Below are 19923 nucleotides of genomic sequence, written 5' to 3'. Positions count from 1 at the left end.
AGTTCAGGAGGCAAATCGACAGTTTACTCTTTCTTATAAACTTTTGCAAAGGATATTCTTTTATCAATATAAGATTTTTTTTACTTTTACATTCTTACGCGTTGTTCACATGTAACGAATTTTCAAACCAAACACGTGAACAACATGAATTAGATGACGTGGAACACGTGTGACCGTTAGACTTCACACGTAGGCCAACTTGCTCTGATACTATGAAAAGTTAATGTTTCACTATAAAAATAATTAACAATATGAGAAGTAGTCTAACCTTTTATAAACTCTTGCAAGGTTTTTGCTTTCATCATTGTGGTACTCTTTTACCTTCAAATTCTCACAATTACATTATTTTAAGTTTTGAAATATGTGTAGTGAATATCATCGTTATATTTGTTTAAATTTCAAATGTGTAGGATGGTAAACAATACTATCATTTGAGAGTGATGGGTAAAAATACACCAAGTTAAAGTAAAGAATGTCAGGCTCTTGGTAGAAAAATAACCTCACTTGGTGCACGAATAAAAAGAAAAAAAAAAGATAACTCATTTTATATCACAAGGTTTCTACAAAACACCCAATTAAGCACAGTGTGATTTGCATTACAAAAGTTTATATGCACTTCAATGGTAAGCTAGATGAACTGGAAACTAGATGGTAAGCTAAAAATTACTGTCAACCAAGTTAAACACAAGAATGAGAAATTAATGGCTTCGAAAATAAACTAAAAACTCACGTTTCAATGGTCATTCCAATACATTTAGCAGCACCATGCTCAGAGTAGGCAACTGCCTCTTCAACATTGGCAGAAGTGTGTCCCAATAACGCATCGTGCAGATTTCTAATAAAGTAATCACGGTAATCCGCAGGCAACGACATGAAAGTACCGCCCATTAAGATGAACTCGACCTGTAAACACAAATTCAGTCCCAGTTATAAGTCGACAACTATGCATATTACTCTATCATGGAAATCTGCAAACCCGAAAGTAAATTCTTTAAGCTCTAAACATATGGGTTGTATCTAAACACACAAAACCAAAAGATTAACTACCAAATTAACTTCACTAATCCAATTTTAAACACCAATTCCTTCAAATAATCTCTTCATTACAAAGCTCTCAATTTCATGGTGAAAAATCAATCAAGCCAAAAACTTTAAACTTCGAAACGAATCATGAATAACATAAAACTTCAATTCCCTATCAAGTGTCCGAATTGCGCACATGCTAGTTGGGAGAAGAGCCTCACGGTCCGACTCCGGCAGAGCCGCAATCATTTCGACCAGCTTCGGCGCACGTGAGAGGCCGTACTTGCGGCACGCGGTGGTCTTTAGGGCGTTTAGGTCAATGTTTTGGCCCTTCCGGGAGAGGTCGACCATGGAGCTGACGATTTCTACGATGGCTCCGATCCGGGCCTCTTCTTCGGATAGTCCATGGGCCTGGAATCCGCTCCGACTCGGTCGGGGTTGCTTTCTGGCGGGCTCGGATACTGGCAGCACTGCAGTCGCCACGGGAGAGAAGGAGGGGAGGAAAAGAGTTGTCTCAAAATTTTAATGATATAAACATAAGGTGACCAAAATTTAAAAGAAATTTGCAAATCAAAATGATGTGTATCAATAAGAAATAAATACGTTAATTAACGCTTAAATAATAATCTAATAATCAATAACTACATCATTTGATTTGTAAATTTGATTTAAAAAATTTAATCTCCTTAGAATTATTCAATTTTAAAAACTAGGCATCTTTGCTAAAACGCCACTTATTTTTAGATCTTTTAATTTTGTTTAAACTGAAAAAAAAAGTTTAATTAAATTTTTTTTTTAATCCAGCTGTAAGAAACTGCACACATGTTAAAATTTGAATAGAAGTATCACCTGCTGACATGGTAATACCGTACCATCTAATAATTTTTCAAGTGAAATTATAGTGAGCTAAAACATCTACCACAAAATTTACCTCTCTAAAACAATATATATTTGAAAACTTAATAAAAACAATAAATATAGAAAATGAAAAATGGGTCATAATCATTGGTTTAGTTAGAATTGGTCTCATCAGTGACAGATTCAATTCCAAACCAATATTATTACATCAAAACACACGCAAGCAATCAATAATATAAGTTTCAGCTACACAAACATAATCTTGGGCATTATTCTCATTAGTCAGATTCAGTTCCAAACCAATATTATTACATCAAAACACACGCAAGCAATCAATAATATAAGTTTCAGCTACACAAATAGAATCTGGGCATTATTCAATTTCATAAAGGGCAAATAAGAAACCAAGATCAATTAATGTTTGCAACTTCACACAACACAAACAACGGATGGATCCTTCCTTGCAAGGCGAATGGCTCAACATGTATACAGTCAGCTCTATTACTATAACGAAAGTCGAGATTCACCGCAAAATCAATTGGCACAAAGGAGAACTCACTGCAATCTCACAAGTGGTTCTGAGGCTTGATTCTGCAAAAAGGATATTACAAAACAAAAGAAACACAGTTACCAAATAAAATCTCAATGCATGCATATTTTATGTCTTTGCCAGACTTCTGTATAAAATTGGACATGCAATTTGCAAGGGAAAATGATTTTTACACTCCAATGCACTATTTCCTCTTTTTCGTAGACTAACAATTGAATAAATCAAACCACTAACGAATAAAAACAAGGGGAGTGCATAAGAAAAATAAATAGGAGTATGAAAATCACTAACCTTTTACCTTTTTAACATACAAGTTCAAATGATTACGTTATGGATTTTTTATTTTTTTTTTACAAAAATGCTACTTTTATCACATTTTTTATACTACATTTGTCCCATTTTTCTAATAGAAATGAGAATCACATATGTCGATGGCCCCTACCTCTATAAAAAAGGTGGTACAAATGTGATACAAAAAATGTGGCAAGTCTAGCATTAATCAAATTTTTATGCAAGGATAAAAGTGTGCGTACCTTTTATGAGAGTGAATACCGGAAAAGCTTTCATGACACTTCATATTTTCTCTCTCATAAGACAGGTGGATTTCAGGAATATGTTGCACCTTTGGATGATCTATGCCGCCTCTTAGAGCAATTCCACCCCTAAGGACTTTGCGCCAGCACCCAGCGCATTTATCCACTCAAATGAACAGTAACAGACTCCAATGAACAGTAATAGGCCAAGGCATCTCCACCCCTAAAAAAATGCGCTGGCACCTAGTGAAAAAATGCGCTGGCACAAACGATCTCCATCCTTACAAAATGCGCTGGCACCCAGCCCATTTAAGATATTTTTAAATTTTGTCTAAAAGAATAAAAAAATAAAATAGTTTTAATTTCGGATAGGATTTTTAACCAATCTCGTCACGCCACATGTCATTATCTGAACGTACTATTTTGTGAATAGATTTCCGCTAAGATTTTCAACCAATCTCAACACGCCACGTGTCACTTCCATTTTACAATAATTTAGCCAAGATTTCGATAAGATTTTCAACCAATCACGTCATGCCACGTGTCATTATCTGAACGTACTATTTTGTGGATAGATTTCCGATAATATTTTCGACCAATCCCGACATGCCACGTGTCACTTCCGGTTTACAATAATTTAGCCAAGATTTCGATAAGATTTTCAACCAATCACGAAGTGCCACGTGGCATTGTCCAGAACCTCATCCTTTCTTTTTTTGTCCATATAAACCCTACATCCCTACATCCATCCTCACACCAAGCTCAATCATTCTTTTTAGCTCAGAATCCTTGTTCATCGTTTTCAAATCTTAAGTTCTTATTATCGTTTTCAAATCTTAAGTTCTTATTACAATGTCTTCTTCAAGAAGGGTGTATAAACAGTTGCAGGAGCAACAACAAAGGTTGTTGGCACAACAGGCAGAATTGGCCAATCTCGAGGAAGGTGGAAGTGGAGGTGGAGATGAGGCTTTCTTCATGGAGGAGGATGAGGATGATCACTATAGAAGGCAGAAGGCCTCACATTCCCGCCTTGTCATGGAAGCCGTGGGTCAGATAGCCAAACCAAGACGTGTTGCAAACCTCGATAGAAAAAGGGAAAAACGAGGTAAAAATCTATTGGAAGATTATTTTATTCCCAATAGCATATTCCCTGATCATATTTTTAGACGGCGTTTTAGAATGCAACGAAATTTGTTCAACAAAATCATGAGTGATATTTGCAACCATGATTCATACTTTGTGCAAAAAGAGGATGCTTTTCATGTTCTAGGTCTTATTCCCGAGCAAAAAATTACGGCATCCTTGCGAATGCTTGCATATGGAGCATCTGCAGATCAAGTGGATGAGATCGCGAGGATGGGAAAAACAACTATTTTGGAGTCCCTGATGTGTTTTTGCTCTGCAATTGAAGCCCTCTACACCAAAGAGTACCTCCGGACACCCATGCCAAGGGACATGCGAAGGCTTCTGAGGAAGGGTGAGATGCGAGGCTTCCCTGGCATGATTGGAAGCATGGACTGCATGCATTGGACTTGGAAAAACTGTCCAAGTGCGTGGCAAGGAGCATATGGCAACAGAAAAGGAGCCAAAAGCATCATTTTGGAAGCGGTGGCTTCATTTGATACATGGATTTGGCATGCTTTTTTTGGTGTTCCAGGAGCTCAGAATGACTTAAATGTCCTTGCCCAATCCCCAGTGTTCGACGAACTGCTGCAAGGAAACTCGCCGAGATGCACATATACCATTAATGGTACCCAATACGAGGGATCATACTACCTTGCAGATGGCATTTACCCAAGGTGGTCAACATTTGTCAAAACAGTGCCACATCCACAGACTGAAAAGGAAAAACACTTTGCAAAATGTCAAGAAGGGTGTAGGAAGGATGTCGAGCGTTGTTTTGGTATCCTACAAGCTCGTTGGGCGATTATCAGGGCTGCAGCTAGAATGTTTGATGTCGAGGCTCTTCGATCCATCATGATGACGTGTATTATTCTCCACAACATGATTGTTGAAGATGAGTATGATTATGATGGCGTCGATGAATATGAGCCGGATCCGATGAACAACTCAAGAACACGTATCTATTGTGCTCATGATGGGACCGAAGATCCAGTGCAACACGAGCCGTTGGAACGCGATGGACGTTACAATGAATTGATCGTTCAACGTTACACTAATGTGCAAGAGCCATACTGGCACGTAACCCGCCAGAATGACTTGATTGAGCACCAGCGGGGATTGCATGAAGGCGAAGATAATTAGAATGAGGCTTGTGGTTGAAGAATAAATTGTATTTTTTTTAAGTTTATGTAATTCTATGTAGTGTGTTTTGTTTTTAAGTTTATTTAGTGAGTTTATGTAATTCTATGTATTTGGTGAGTTTATGTAATTCTATGTAGTGTGTTTTGTTTTTAAGTTTATTTGGTGAGTTTATGTAATTCTATTTATTTGGTGAGTTTGTGTAATTCTATGTAGTGTGTTTTGTTTTTAAATTTATTTGGTGAGTTTATGTAATCTTATTTCATGTGTTTAAATAAAGTACAAAAGAAATAAAGTTTTAAAAATAAATAAAGAATTACATTAAAATTGCATAATAAATTAAATAAAAATAAATAAAGTTTTTAAAATAAATAAGGAATAACATAAAAATTACATAAGAAATTAAATAAAGTTCAAACCTAAAAAAAGAAAAAAAACATAAGAAATTACATAAGAAATTAAATAAAGTTCAAAAGAAAAAAGAAAGAAAAAACATAAAAAAAACATAAAAATTATACAAAGTCTCTCGAGTTAGGATATGTGGTGCGAGGATCTTGGTTGTCACAAAAGTTGCTAGAACCCCCTTGACTTGTTTCCGCATCTCTTGCACGCCTCCTTCGCATGGCATCTCTTTTTTCCGAAGTCCAAAAATATTTAGAATTCGGAGACAGTCCTACTAGAGACTTGCTCATAGTGTCACGATCTGCTTGAGCCATCCTTTCTTCTCGAAGCAATTCATTTTCTCAATGAAGTGCTTCTCTAACCAGCTCGCTCTCTCGATTAACTACTTCTCTTTGTCTCTCAGCCGCCGCATCACGGGCCTCAGTAGCTGCTAATATTGCTGCCATAGCAGCAACTTTTTCCTCATCTCTAACCTTTTCTCGTGCCATGTTCAGTTCACCTTGGCGAGTAAGTTCCTCCATATATTTAGTGTAGTCATTCTTGGAAGAACTACCTTTTTTCTTTGACGCCTTTTTACCTACGGGCCTGAGGGACTGACGAGTCGGTTGGGTCTCGGGCACTTGTTCAGGCATCCCTTCCGTGTCTTGAAATGTGTCGGCTTCTTGTTCGGCCATGTCTGGTTCTGGAGAACTATGTAGACCCATACCGTGCATGACAACTTCTGGACCAGTTGCCACAATTTTGTATTTAGGACAATCTTTGACAATTTGCCAACATTCCCATCTAGTGAATGATTTGTTCCCGTTCTTTGAATTGTAGAATGCTTGAGCTTGTAGTGTCTATAAAAATGTGGGATAACATAGTGTTAAAAAATGCGGGTGTAACACAAATAAATAAATTCAAAATATTAATACGGGTGGAATGCATATAAATTACATAAAAATGACATAAGAAATTAAATAAAAATGACATAAGAAATTAAATAAAAATTACATAAAAATTACATAAGAAATAAGATAAAAATTACATACGAAAGTAAGTAAATCAAAATATTAATGTGAGTGGAATGCATATAAATTACATAAAAATGACATAAGAAATTAAATAAAAATGACATAAGAAATTAAATAAAAATTACATAAAAATTACATAAGAAATAAGATAAAAATTACATACGAAATTAAATAAATCAAAATATTAATGTGAGTGGAATGCATATAAATAAATAAAAATATTGTCACCTGATCCGCTAAACTTGTCCCACTACGGAGGTTACCGGAAGCATGAGAGATGACGTTTTTCCAACAAGTAAATGATGCGTTGAGTTTTTTCCAACGACCTTGAAGACCTTGACTAGTTCTGGCGTTTTCTCCATGTACATCACAAAACGCTTTCGTAATTTTACTCCACATTTCTCGCTTATCCATCTCATTACCTGTAATCGGATCATGAGTAGTGTGAACCCAACATTCACACAACGTAACATCTTCAATGAGCTTCCACGAAGACATTTTTTCTCTTAAAGTGTAGAAAATATTGAAATGTAGATAGTATAGAAAGTGTAGAAAATATTGGAATGTGGTGTAAAGGTAGAAGATGAGGGTTAGGTATTTATAGGAAAAAAATTAACATTTTTCAAAATTTTTTGTATTTTTTTTAAAATTTTTTGTATTTTTTAATAATTTTTCTGTATTTTTTAATAATTTTTAATGAATTTTAATATAGTTAATTAATCTGGACCGTTGGATTTGAAAAATATTCAAATCCAAGAGCTAGGGAGTTGCCACGTGGCCAACGGTCATATTTCTGACCGTTGGGCCCTTTTTTTTGTTTTTTTATTTACTTTTTGTGAAAAAAACGTGGACCGTTGATTTTTGATCCGACGGTCTATGTTAAAAGTAAAATTTAAATTTTTTTTACCGTTGGAAATCCAACGGTCTAGAAAACTAGCCGTTGGAAATCCAACGGCCGAAAGAAAGCCACGTCGCCAACTCGGGGGGTGGAGTCAGTGCGCTTGTCACGCGGGCCCGGCTCTGAAACCGTGTCGGGTACTCGCCGCATCACGGGCGTGAATCGCACGCGCCAGGCCAATGGCCCGGCTTCTTGCTCAGTCCATTTTGGGCTGGTCCATTGCCCAGCTCGGGCTGGGTACCAGCTCATTTCATGGGGTGGACTTGATTTTCTCCGGCCCGGCACGTTTTTTGGACTGAGGGCTGGGACATTTTGTCCCCGCTGGACTTGCTCTTACGGACTCTATAAGTTGCATTGGAACAAAATACAGAATCAAGCGTTCTACGTTAGCAAGGAACTCAATGCCCTGCGGCAATGCCTTTAACTCCAGGCAGTTCCCAATTTCTAAGACCTGGAGATTTGGCATCGCCCCTTTCTCTATAGCTATACTATTCAATACCAGGAAGCTGCGCAACATCAAATGCTTAAGCTTTATGAAGCCTCTAGAGAAACACAATTTTTCGCCAACATATGCATTACTTAGGTGAAGCATTTCAAGATTCGGCAATGGTTGAATGTGAGGTAGCACATCTTCTTCAAGTCTAGAGATCCATACAAGTCAGGTTATGGAGTGAACCAAACCAAAGAGGTACCTTTTCTAGTTTTCCACCCAAAATAACCTTTCGAAGGTCTGGAGGAGGCGAACGTAGTGCATTAACTCGAAGAAACTCCTCTTCATCACTTGCCATAAAAAACAAACAGTGGAGGAGCTCTAACTTTTGAAGGGAGTCACAGAGGTCCATCTCGTCACTTGCTTTCACATTTGTAATACCGAGGCTTGTAAGTTGGGTCATATTCCCGATGCCCTTAATAATCTTTCCTTCTGATTCAACAGATTGCAAAACTTGCAGTTTCTGTAATTTAGTTAGATCGGATGCTGCTTTTGTCCCATTGACACATCTAAGGGCAGCCCAATCACCAGTGTGACAATACATCATTAGATGGCGTAGGTTTACTAACTTGGAGATTGCTTTTGGAAGTGCCCTTATCTTACTGTGACAGATGTTCAAGGTTTGAAGGTTGAGAAGCCGTCCGATGGATTCTGGAAGCTCGTCAATTAAAGTTCTCTTCAAATTTAAATATCTTAAGTTGAACGAGTACACTAGTTCATCCGGAAATCTATCAATTGGAGCATCCTGCACATCTAGAACTCTCAACAACTTGAATCCAGAAGGCAATTTCTTTAACGCGCCAAAGACAAGAAAGGAGCGAAGCTCTGACATTCCTGTGCAAGAATTAATTTCTCTTTCAGTTGTTTGAATTGACAATCGGCGGATTTCAGCTTTATCTATTATTTCTCTTATCTATTCGACGAAGGGATTGGAGCTTGCTCATGAATATAGCCATTTTTAAGCCCTCACGTCAATTCCACGAGCCTCTTATCTATTCTCGTTCGATACGAGGGAGAAACAAGTAAAATTAGAGAAATTCACTTTAGAATTAGAAACAATTGGAAGTTACGATGGAAGTCATGAAACAAAGACCAGTACTTTTTGGTTCTTACGAATACTGTCTGACAAAGACCAATAATTTCAGACGAAGACAAAAACCTTTGGACAAAGATGATAATGTGATGTACGTGGCAATTTGTAAAGAAACCGCGTAGGATGTATTTTGCTCGCCGTCAATAATTGCGTGGTGAGGTCAATTAAAGTTGCGCTTCCAATTTGGGGTCGGTAGAAAAATAATTGGTGCACGAATAAAATAAAAAATATAATAGAAAACTCTTATTTCAAATAACAAACACAAGGTTTTGAAAAATCACTCAAGCACACTGTAATTTTAATTCACATTACAAAAGTTTATATACACTTCCAGTAAAATTCAATTACTTTTTTAGTTTCTAATTCAACACTTATCGTGCCACCGATTGACAACCGTATCATATCGATTTTATGCCGATCGATAATGACACGGTATTGTAGCAAACTGAAATTTTAGGTATATGTTGGTATTCGATAATATTACTGACGATATTATCATACCGTATTGAAAAATTAGTAGAGAATAATTTATATTCATATCTAAAAGTACATATATAATATGATCAAGAGACAAATATTTTTACACTCTTTTTTAGCCATTAGACTTTATAACATTCAATGGTCTTGATTAAGACTATTGTTGAAAAGTTTAAACCTTAAGTGACATGGATGATGATGTGAATTATAAGTAATAAATAAACAATTATATTAAATGAATAAGAATCAATTAATCCAATAGAAATCAAAAGGAAAAAAAAAATCAACTGGTCACGAACGTAAGGAGGAGGAGAGAAAATCCGTCTTTACTGCATGTTGATTTAATTCGATTTATACAAAATTAAGAAGCACACAAAGCGTATCGAGCAATCGCTCGATCTTTTGAATTATTTTGTTCGGTAAACAAAACTAAACCCAAAACCCTAATTCTTCATTCTTGGTATTTTGAGTGCTAAATTAGATTGTGGAAAACGATTTTTTCCCTCATTGGTCCAGCATGAGAACAATCTGAACAAGCGGCATATCATCCGATAAATGGTAATAACACATGAGTTTCTAGAGAGGAAAAAGATCAGGAAGGTTTTTTTACCAAAAAAAATAAAAATAAAACCAGGAGATATGCGGCAGAGAAAGGGAGGTCTCCCTCTTACCCTCCCCCTGACTTTGAAGTTTGAACGGTACGGTTTTTTCTTCTTTTTTTTGTTTCAGTTTTTATTATTTTTTGTTTTATTTATTATTTATAATACTAATTATAATAAATACTTGTTAATACAGCCTAGTGGTATTTTTCTTCATTTATAAGTGAGATGTCTTAAATTCGATTCTGGTCAAAGACGAATTTGAACCATATTATTAGTAGCTCATTGTGAGGGAGTAGGATTCTCTTCCCTTTTTTTCCCCTCCCCTTCCCTCCCCTTCCCTCCCCTCCTATTTAAACGGTCACGGTTAAATCACGTCAACATCTTATATTAACTTTTTATAGCAAAAGAAAGATAAAATAAAAGAATGTGAAAGCAAGGGATGAAAGTCGATGAAAAGAGCCAAAGACGAATTTATTAAATATTAATTCAGCGAAGCAGTAATTGTACATAAATGTAATGTTTTCTCTTCATGCAAAGAGAGATCATAACAACGTCCGTGGCCATGTCCTGCAGCGTACGGGGACTCTCACCGCACTCCACCAAATCATTCTCCATATTCTCCACATAACCTGTGTACTCTTTCATCCTCTTTGGTCTCGAAAACCTCACGCCATCGACATAGCTAGCGGAGCCAAGGCCGAGAGCATAGAAAGGCTTGTTCTTCCAATAAGTTAGATTGTGTTTGCAGTGATATCCGAAAGCGTCCTAGACGCCATCTTATAGAACTCAGCAGACCGCGTTTCTGAAGGCAACGGGAACTCCCCTGGTGTATACCTGCAAACAAAAAACTCCAACTTCAGGACCAAATTCATTCCAAAACTAAAACCGTAGATTTCGTGCCTTGTTCGACTTGGAGGGAACTCAACCCGAATTTCAACCTCGAACGTCTCCAAAACGGAATTCACGAGCTTTGGCGGCACAAGAGATGGCGTGCCGCTGCAAAAAAACACCTTCTCCAGAGGCCGGTCGGTCTTGTTTTCGGCTTTTGTGGAGTTGATTTCCCGGCAGAGTAACTGGAAGTAGTTTGTCATTTGCGGGTCGCCTTCGGTTTGGGCGGAAGCAGCACCGAGGGCGACGATTGTGAAGTCGTAGTAGTGACAGCGCTTCCGGCAGAAAGGGAGGTGGATGTAGGCGGAAGTGGGAGGCGGGAGAATAATGGCGGGGGGTTTGGTTGAGGCATATTGTCGAACAGTTGGCGCAGTGTGTGGGAAGGAGGCAGATTCTCTGCCCTCCCACTTCCCGTGTCCTCCCGTTTTATGTGGTCACGGTTAAACCACGTCAACATTTTATATATATTTTTTATAAGAGATAATAAGACAAAAAAGAATAGTAATATAAAATGTTGACATGGCTTAACCGTGACCATACCAACAGAAAGACACGGGAAGTGGGAGGGCAGAGAATCTGCCTCCGTGTGGGAATTAGGTGAAAGGTAGTGTGTGGCGGCAGGGGCGAATCCATTACAGGACCTGGGTGGTCCCGGACCTTCCGGAAGATCGAAGAAGCATCTGTGAAGATCGTTGAGGACCACCCGACTGCCTGGTCCCGTGCTGGTTTTGGAATTTGCAGTGCAGCACCCAGCAAAATTTAGCAAAGAAGAAAGTTTAATATTGTTTTTAATGACCTGGCCTAGACGGTGCCGTTTTGAGCCAGGCCATTCAAAAAATTAAAACTCTTTTTCGTCTACAAACCCGAGGCCCAACTACTTCTCATGCAATTCCCTCTTTTAATTAGCACAAAGCCCCAAATCCACCCATCCAATACAAACCTTACCCCGGAACCCCACCACAATTATTCCACCTCTAACTTTCCATCATCACCTCATTACAATATTGAATTTCAAATAAATTTTATGATTTTGGTCTTATGTGTATTAGATGAAAATATTCATATGATTATTGTGATGTAGTTTATGATTTTTTTTATAACAATTTGATCTGTAAAACCCAAGCCTTAAGATTCTGTGCACAAATTACTACACAAATCAGAGAAACAAGAAGTTCTGGAAAAGTGAGATCCTCAATTCATCTATATATGCTGAAGCAAAATTAAATTGGATATTCTACTCAATATTACAATCATAATCTTTTTAAGTGGTTATCTTCCATCAGCTCAACACTTCTGCACATGACAAGAATAGAATGATCATTTCGTGTGACGAAGCACTCTCTCACATATAAAGAACGAATACCTGGCGAGTATCTTCATATGAAAGAAATGTTTCCCATCCTTCATTTGCCATATAATCACGACGAACAAGCTCCACTTGGTCTGGCCTAATTTTGTGATGTATGTCCTAGAACCAGCAAGAATGTTCAGTAAAGATTTTTTCAAGGGATTTGAGGGATCATACCTGAATTCCAGTTGCATAAAACACGTTCAAACAAGAATGACTACCCACATACCTGAATTCCAGCCTCTCACGGCACTTCAAGCCCAAGTCTTCCATCCAAGCAAAAGCTAACTCCCGAAGATTTCCTTTCTCAACCCCAGAGGTAACTAAAGGCATTGGAATGTCTTGCTGAACTCTATAAACACGCGTCCAAGGGGGGACCATGGCTAGGATCCGAGCTACAATGTCCACCAGTTGCTCAGGTGGGTAATTTCTATACCTGCCCGTTTTCCAAAGCTCAGAGTCCAGTTCCACGGATCACGAGTGTTGGATAAATTTTAAGCCCATCTGCTCTGAACAAGGGGCTCTCAAAGAACTCCCGAAAACTCTCCATGTCTCTCTCCACCCCTACATTTGGAAGATCAGGCATCATGTGTGCAACCACCTAGAGCAAATGCATAAAATTATTAGTGTGAAACAAAAGTAAATCAACATGAACGACAAGAATACACAGCAAATATGCATATTGTAAACAGTCCTCAAGGCTTTTAATATTGCAGTTCATAAAGATTACGGTCATACAATTACAAACACATGCTTCTTCTTGAACTTAGACAAAGTGAATGGTAACACCAAAACCAACTAGATTATGATAAAATATTCTCCCCTGAACTATGGGAGAGCACAATAATTTGAAAAATATATCCAGGCTCACAAATTGTTTTGATGAAAGATTGATCTCCTGTCACTGTAGATATAAAAGGTCCAAAATCCGTTCTTTTCCCACGGTGAAGGTAAGTGAGTTTTATGATAAGGTACTAGGCTGACCTTATAAATAGCATCCTTTGCCACGCAAAAACAATCAGCCACTGCAGCTATGGTATGACCTCTATTGTTGCCCCGAGCCACATCCTCGTATGTACTCTGAACTCCAATTTCTAGTCTAGCACAACCATAAGAAAGCATTTGTCTCAATTGAGGTCCAAGGCAATAATCTGGCCTCCAGCAGAATAAAAAGTTACAACTACCGTCGTTAACCTTCTAGACCGACCAGATGAACTGGGAACTAGATGGTAAGCTAAAAATTACTGTCAACCAAATTAAACACAAGAATGAGAAATTAACGGCTTCAAAAACAAACTAAAAACTCATGTTTCAACGGTCATTCCAATACATTTAAGCTCAGAGTAGATGAACTGGGAACTAGATAGTAGCACCATGCTCAGAGTAGGCAAAAGCCTCTTCAGCATTGGCAGAAGTGTGTCCCGATAATGCATCGTGCAGATTTCTAATAAAGTAATCACGGTAATCCACGGGCAACCACATGAAAGTACCGCCCATTAAGATGAACTCGACCTGTAAACACAAATTCAGCACCAGTTACAAGGCGACAACTATGCATATTACTCTATCATGGAAATCTGCAAACCCGAAAGTAAATTCTTTAAGCTCTAAACATATGGGTTGTATCTAAACACACAAAACCAAAAGATTAACTACCAAATTAACTTCACTAATCCAGTTTTAAACACCAATTCCTTCAAATAATCTCTTCATTACAAAGCTCTCAATTTCATGGTGAAAAATCAATCAAGCCGAAAACTTTAAACTTCGAAACGAATCATGAATAACATAAAACTTCAATTCCCTATCAAGTGTTCGATAAAATGCGTCAATGAACTAGAGAAAGCCATACCTTGCCCGAATTGCTAGTAGGCTCGTATCCAGTGTAAGACTGAGTGCTGCGCTCGAAGTCCGAATCGGGACCGCCGGGGCAGTATACGCAAATATTTCCGGTAGTGGCGATGTGGGGCCACCGATGAGGCTTCCACATCCCGGCCACGACGGCGATGCCCGAAGCGGTTGGGACCGACTTGACCCGGAGCTTGGGGAGAAGAGCCTTACGGTCCGACTCCGGCAGAGCTGCAATCATTTGAGCAGCTTCGTCGCACGTGAGAGGCCGTACTTGCGGTATGCGGTGGTCTAGAGGGCGTTTAGATCGACGTTTTGGTCCTTCCGGGAGAGGTTGACCTTGGAGCTGACGATTTCGGCGATGGCCCTGACCCGGGCCTCTTCTTCGGATAGTCCATGGGCCTCGAATCCGCCCCGACCAGGTCGGGGTTGCTTTCTGGCGGGCTCGGATACTGGCAGCACTGCAGTCGCCATGGGAGAGAAGAGGGAGGAAAAAAGGTTATTTCAAAATTTTAAAAAGTCAATCAGTAGTATTTATTTTGTCTTTATCATTAAAACTCAGAATTTTCAAATCATTTTCGTTAATTTTTCTAATTTTAAAAGTTAGGCATCTATGTCAAAACGCCTTTTATTTTTAGTTCTTTTAATTTTGTTTAAACTAAAAAATAAAAATTAATTGTAAATTAAAAAAGCTTTTTAATCCAGCTGTAAGAAACTGCACACATGTTAAAATTTGAATAGAAGTATCACCGGCCTACGTAGTAATACCGTACCATCTAATAATTTTTCAAGTGAAATCATAGTGAGCTAAAACATCCACCATAAACTTTACCTCTCTAAAACAATATATATTTGAAAACTTGATAAAAAAATAAAAAATATTGAAAATGAAAAATGGGTCAAATCATTGATTTAGTTAGAATTGGTCTCATCAGTGACATATTCAGTTCCAAACCAATATTATTATATCAAAATACACGCAAGCAAATAATAATATAAGTTCCTGTTACACAAACAGAATCTTGGGCATTATTCTCATCAATGACAGATTCAGTTCCAAACCAATATTATTACATCAAAACACACGCAAGCAATTAATAATATAAGTTTCAGTTACACAAATAGAATCTTGGGCATTATTCAATTTCACAAAGGGCAAATAAGAAACCAAGATCGATCAATGTTTGCAACTTCACACAACACACAAACAATAGACGAATTCTTCCTTGCAAGGCGAATCACTCAACACGTATATAGTCAGCTCTGTTACTATAACGAAAGTCGAGATTCACCGTAAAATCAACTGGCACAAAGGAGAACTCACTGCAGTCTTACAAGTGCTTATGAGGCTTGATTCTACAAAAAGGACATTAAAAAACAAAAGAAACACAGTTACTAAATAAAATCTCAATGCATGCATATTTTGTCTTTGCCGGACTTCTATATAAGATTGGACAGGCAAACTGTGAGGGAAAATGATTTTTACACTCCGATGCACTACTTCCTCTTTTTCATAGCCTAATAAATCAAAACACTAACGAATCAAAACAAGAGGAGCGCATAAGAAAAAAAAAATAGGAGTATAAAAATCACCAACCTTTTAACTTTCTAACGTAATAGTTCAAATAATTAAGTTGTGGAATTTTTTTTTACAAAAATATTACTTTTACCACATTTGTACCACCTTTCTAATAGAAATGAGATCCACATGTGTCGATGGGCTTTACCTCTATAAAAAATGTGGTACAAATGTGATACAAAAAATGTGGTAAGTCTAACAGTAATAAATTTTTTATGCAAGGATAAAAGTGTGCGTACCTTTTGTGAGAGTGAATACCAGAAAAGCTTTTATGGTACCACATATTTTCTCTCTCATAATGCAGGTGGATTTCAGGAATATGTTGCACCTTTGGATGATCCATGCCTCCTCTTACGGACTCTATAAGTTGCATTGGAACAGAAGACAGCGTCAAGCGTTCTACGTTAGCAAGGAACTCAATGCCCTGCGGCAATGCCTTTAACTCTAGGCAGTACGCAATGGATAAGAGCTGGAGATTTGGCATCGCCCCTTTCTCTATAGCTATACTATTCAATACCGGGAAGCTGCTCAACACCAAATCCTTAAGCTTTATGAAGCCTCTGGAGAAACACAATTTTTTGCCAACATATGCATTAAATAGCCCAAGTGTTTCAAGATTCGGCAATGCTTGAATGTGAGGTAGCACATCTTCTTCCAGTCTAGACCAACGTAGATACATACGTGTCAGGTTATTGAGTGAACCTAACCAAAGAGGTAACATTTCTAGTTTTCCGGCCAATAAAATGTTTTGAAGGTCTAGAGGAGGCGAACGTAATGCATTAACTCGAAGAAGCTCATCTTCATCACTTGCCACTAAAAGCAAAGTGTGAAGGAGCTCTAACTTTTGAAGGGAGTCACAGAGGTCCATCTCGTCACTTGCTTTCACATTTGTAATACCGAGGCTTGTAAGTTGGGTCATATTCCTGATGCCTTTAATAATCTTTCCTTCTGATTCAACAGAATCCAAAACTTGCAGTTTCTGTAATTTACTTAGATCCGATGCTGTTTTAGTCCCACTGACATGTCTAAAGACCGCCAAATCACCAATGTAACAATACATGATTAGATGGCGGAGTAACTAGACGTAGTTTATCATTCGCGGGTCGTCTTCGGTTTGGGCGGAAGCAGCGCCGAGGGCGACGATTGTGAAGTCGCATTAGTGACAGCGCTTTCGGCAGAAAGAGAGGTGGATGTAGGCGGAAGTGGAAGGAGGGAGAATAATGGTGGGGGCTTTGGTTGAGGCATTTTTTCGAACATTTGGCGCGGTGTGTGCGAAGCAGGTGAATGTCGTGTCTGGCGGTGGCTTCCGCGGCGATAGGCGTTTGGCGGGAAAGGTTGAGAAAATGGGAGCGAAGCTTGATTTAAGCATTAATGGAGGTCAGCTTGTTATTCCGAAATTGGCAATGGCTTCACTGGTTCATAAGAAACACGATACGACGACTTCAGTGGTGTGAAAATATCATTTTCCAACATTGTTTAAGTGGCTCAAATTTGGAGAGTTTAATTATAATTACAAAATGTGTCTCGTTTTATCCATCTATTTTTACAATTTTACATTTGAATTGACTATTTTACATCTCAAATAGAAGAACAACTTACAAGAAATGAGTTTATTATCACTGTGACATTCCATCTAATAATATATTGTCATGTGCATTATTAAACCAAAACACTACGCGACGTTCAATCGTTCCATGTAAGTCCTCAAAAGTAGACCAAACGAACAAAAATGTACGAAAGTGAGCTAGCCAGGTGAATCAATGGATGACATTTACAACAAATCTAAAAAGGTTGTTAATTTCTATCATTTAATGTTTTTCTATACATTCAATCTGACGGACGGAAATTAAAAAGAGAGAGAAAGATAAACGGGAAGTGTGGATACCACCACCCATGAACTGGAACAGCAGTCCCATAAACATGGAGTTCACGAACAATAGAACACTTTCCCATGAATTCGGGACAAGTAGTGTTCCGACCACACTTTCTTAATCGCAGTAACCCAACTAGAATATCCTATTTACAAAAAGAACAAAAACAAATCATGGTAAGTGTCAGTATAGACAACCTGCTCGATCGGTAAAACCCATGCACAAATTACTACGCAAATTAGAGAAACAAGAAGTTCTGGAAAAGTGAGATCCTCAATTCATCTATATATGCTGAAGCGAAATTAAATTAGATATTATACTCAATATTACAATCATAATCTTTTTAAGTGTTTATCTTCCATCAGCTCAACACTTCTACACATGACAAGAATAGAATGATCATTTCGTGTGACGAAGCACTCTCTCATATACGAAGAATGAATACCTAGCGAGTATCTTCATATTACTCTATCAGGAATATTGCGTGCAAGCTAGTACGCTCATATCCAGTGTAAGATTGAGTGCTATACTCGAAGTCTGAATCGGGACCGCCGGGGCAGTACACGCAAATATTCCCGATGGTGGCGATGTGGGGACACCGATGAGGCTTTGACATCACGACGATGGCGATGCCCGAAGCGGTTGGGACCTACTTGGCCTGGAGCTTGGGAAGAAGAGCCTCACGGTCTGACTCCGGCAGAGCCGCAATCATTTCGACCAGCTTCGGCGCACGTGAGAGGCCGTACTTGCGGCACGCGGAGGTCTTGAGGGCGTTTAGGTCAAGGTTTTGGCCATTTCGGGAGAGGTCGACCATGGAGCTGACGATTTCGGTGATGGCTCGGACGCGAGCCTCTTCTTCTGATAATCCATGGGGCTCGAATCCGCCCCGACCGGTCGGGGTTGCTGTTGTTGGATATAAGTCAACAATATGTGATAATTGATATATGCTAATAAATAATAAATGCAATAGGAATTAATAGAATATAAACTAGAATACGATTTAAAAAAACAGACAACTTGAAGATCAAGGCTTGCGTACCGTAATGTCCTTGAAACAGAAATTTCGCCCCTACTCAGTGCTTGTAGTTCTACAGACGTCTGCTTCACCAGGATTCAACGATCTAAGTCAGAAATTCCAGCACCGGAAAATTGACTTCTAGCGAATATTAATGTGGTTCTCTCAGAAAAGATGTTTATGATTGCAGGAGAAGATTTATGATTTTTCTGTGTTCTAAATGCCATGCAGATGGATGTATATATAATGTGATTATACCTGTTCGCAACAGGTATGAGGAAGGGATGCATATGTTGGGAGACATCTGCTGAAAAGGGTGTTTTGTTTTTGCGTTTTTCACACTTCAGACTTCATCTGAAAAGATGAGTTTGTTGGTAAAAAATAAATAATTAATTTAATTATTAGAGCCCAAGGCCCAAGGCCCATCATTTGACAATTAAATATATATTAATTATATATTAAATATAATTAATTATATATTAATTACCAATTAATTAGGACACCCCAAAGCACAACCCCAAGGGTGAGCCCAATTGTAGTCTTCAAGCCTATTACTCCAATTACTTTCTATAAAGGACAAAGCCTTATAAAGTGATAAAATCTTTTGGGAATTGCCAATGTGGGACAAAGAAATTTCGACTCAAACTACTCAAATTTCAAACAGCTGTCTGGTGGGCTCGGATATTGGCAACACTGCAGTCGCCATGGGAGAGAATAGGGAGGGGAGGAAAAGAGGTTATGCCATCTCCAACCGAAAGTCTGGCAGTCTAAGAAATTAATACTTTAATGAAAGTGCAGGGCTATATTTTTTACCATCTTCAACCGAGGGTCAAAGAAACATAGGATCAAACATAGCCATGTGACAAAAAAAATCATCTTCAATTGAGGGTCATTGGACCAAACATAATTTGTTATTTAAATTTAAAAACTACCCACTATATTTGTCCCACATCGTCCGTGGGAGAGATTTGAGCAAGCAAAAGCTTGCATGTGTGGCACCCATTATATTTGTCCCACATTGTTCGTGGGAGAGATTTGAGTAACCAAACATGCTTATAAAAGGAACATCCCAATGCCCAACATTGAACTAATCACCTTTCTAGGCCTATAATTAAATATATTTTTTTTTAAAAATTTGGCCCAAAAAAAAAAAATTTCAAATACAATGGCTAG

The 19923-nt window shown here is 38.2% G+C and overlaps 2 protein-coding genes and 2 pseudogenes across 3 annotated transcripts in view; all 4 read right to left on the bottom strand.

Annotated features, from left to right (window-relative positions):
- The window catches only part of LOC126627241 (disease resistance protein RPM1-like), a 40193-nt gene that overhangs the window by 13029 nt on the left and 7241 nt on the right, over positions 1-19923 (bottom strand). The window lies entirely within an intron of this gene.
- On the bottom strand, positions 2249-16604 carry LOC126627279 (disease resistance protein RPM1-like). The gene is made up of 3 exons (XM_050296750.1): positions 16193-16604; positions 2965-3053; positions 2249-2472 (listed from the first exon to the last, which is right to left on the bottom strand). The coding sequence occupies exons 1-3, from the start codon at positions 16583-16585 to the stop codon at positions 2448-2450; spliced, it is 507 nt and encodes a 168-aa protein (XP_050152707.1). The 5' UTR covers positions 16586-16604; the 3' UTR covers positions 2249-2447.
- Positions 10670-14759, bottom strand: LOC126627259 (elongator complex protein 3-like; annotated as a pseudogene).
- LOC126627252 (elongator complex protein 3-like) overlaps positions 17663-19923 on the bottom strand; it is a 110982-nt pseudogene continuing 108721 nt past the window's right edge.

The sequence above is a fragment of the Malus sylvestris genome, chromosome 6 (assembly GCF_916048215.2).
Source record: "Malus sylvestris chromosome 6, drMalSylv7.2, whole genome shotgun sequence".
Taxonomy (NCBI): domain Eukaryota; kingdom Viridiplantae; phylum Streptophyta; class Magnoliopsida; order Rosales; family Rosaceae; genus Malus; species Malus sylvestris.
This window is presented reverse-complemented; position numbering and strand designations above follow the sequence as displayed.

Excerpts from the sequence above, each read along its gene's own strand:
- LOC126627279 (XM_050296750.1), bottom strand. The coding sequence starts at position 16,585 with ATGTTACCTCTTTGGTTAGGTTCACTCAATAACCTGACACGTATGTAT. Across the intron at positions 3,054-16,192 it reads GAGGCATGGATCATCCAAAG|GTGCAACATATTCCTGAAAT; the intron begins GTGCAACATATT and ends GATCATCCAAAG. Across the intron at positions 2,473-2,964 it reads GGTATTCACTCTCATAAAAG|AATCAAGCCTCAGAACCACT; the intron begins GTACGCACACTT and ends TCCTTTTTGCAG.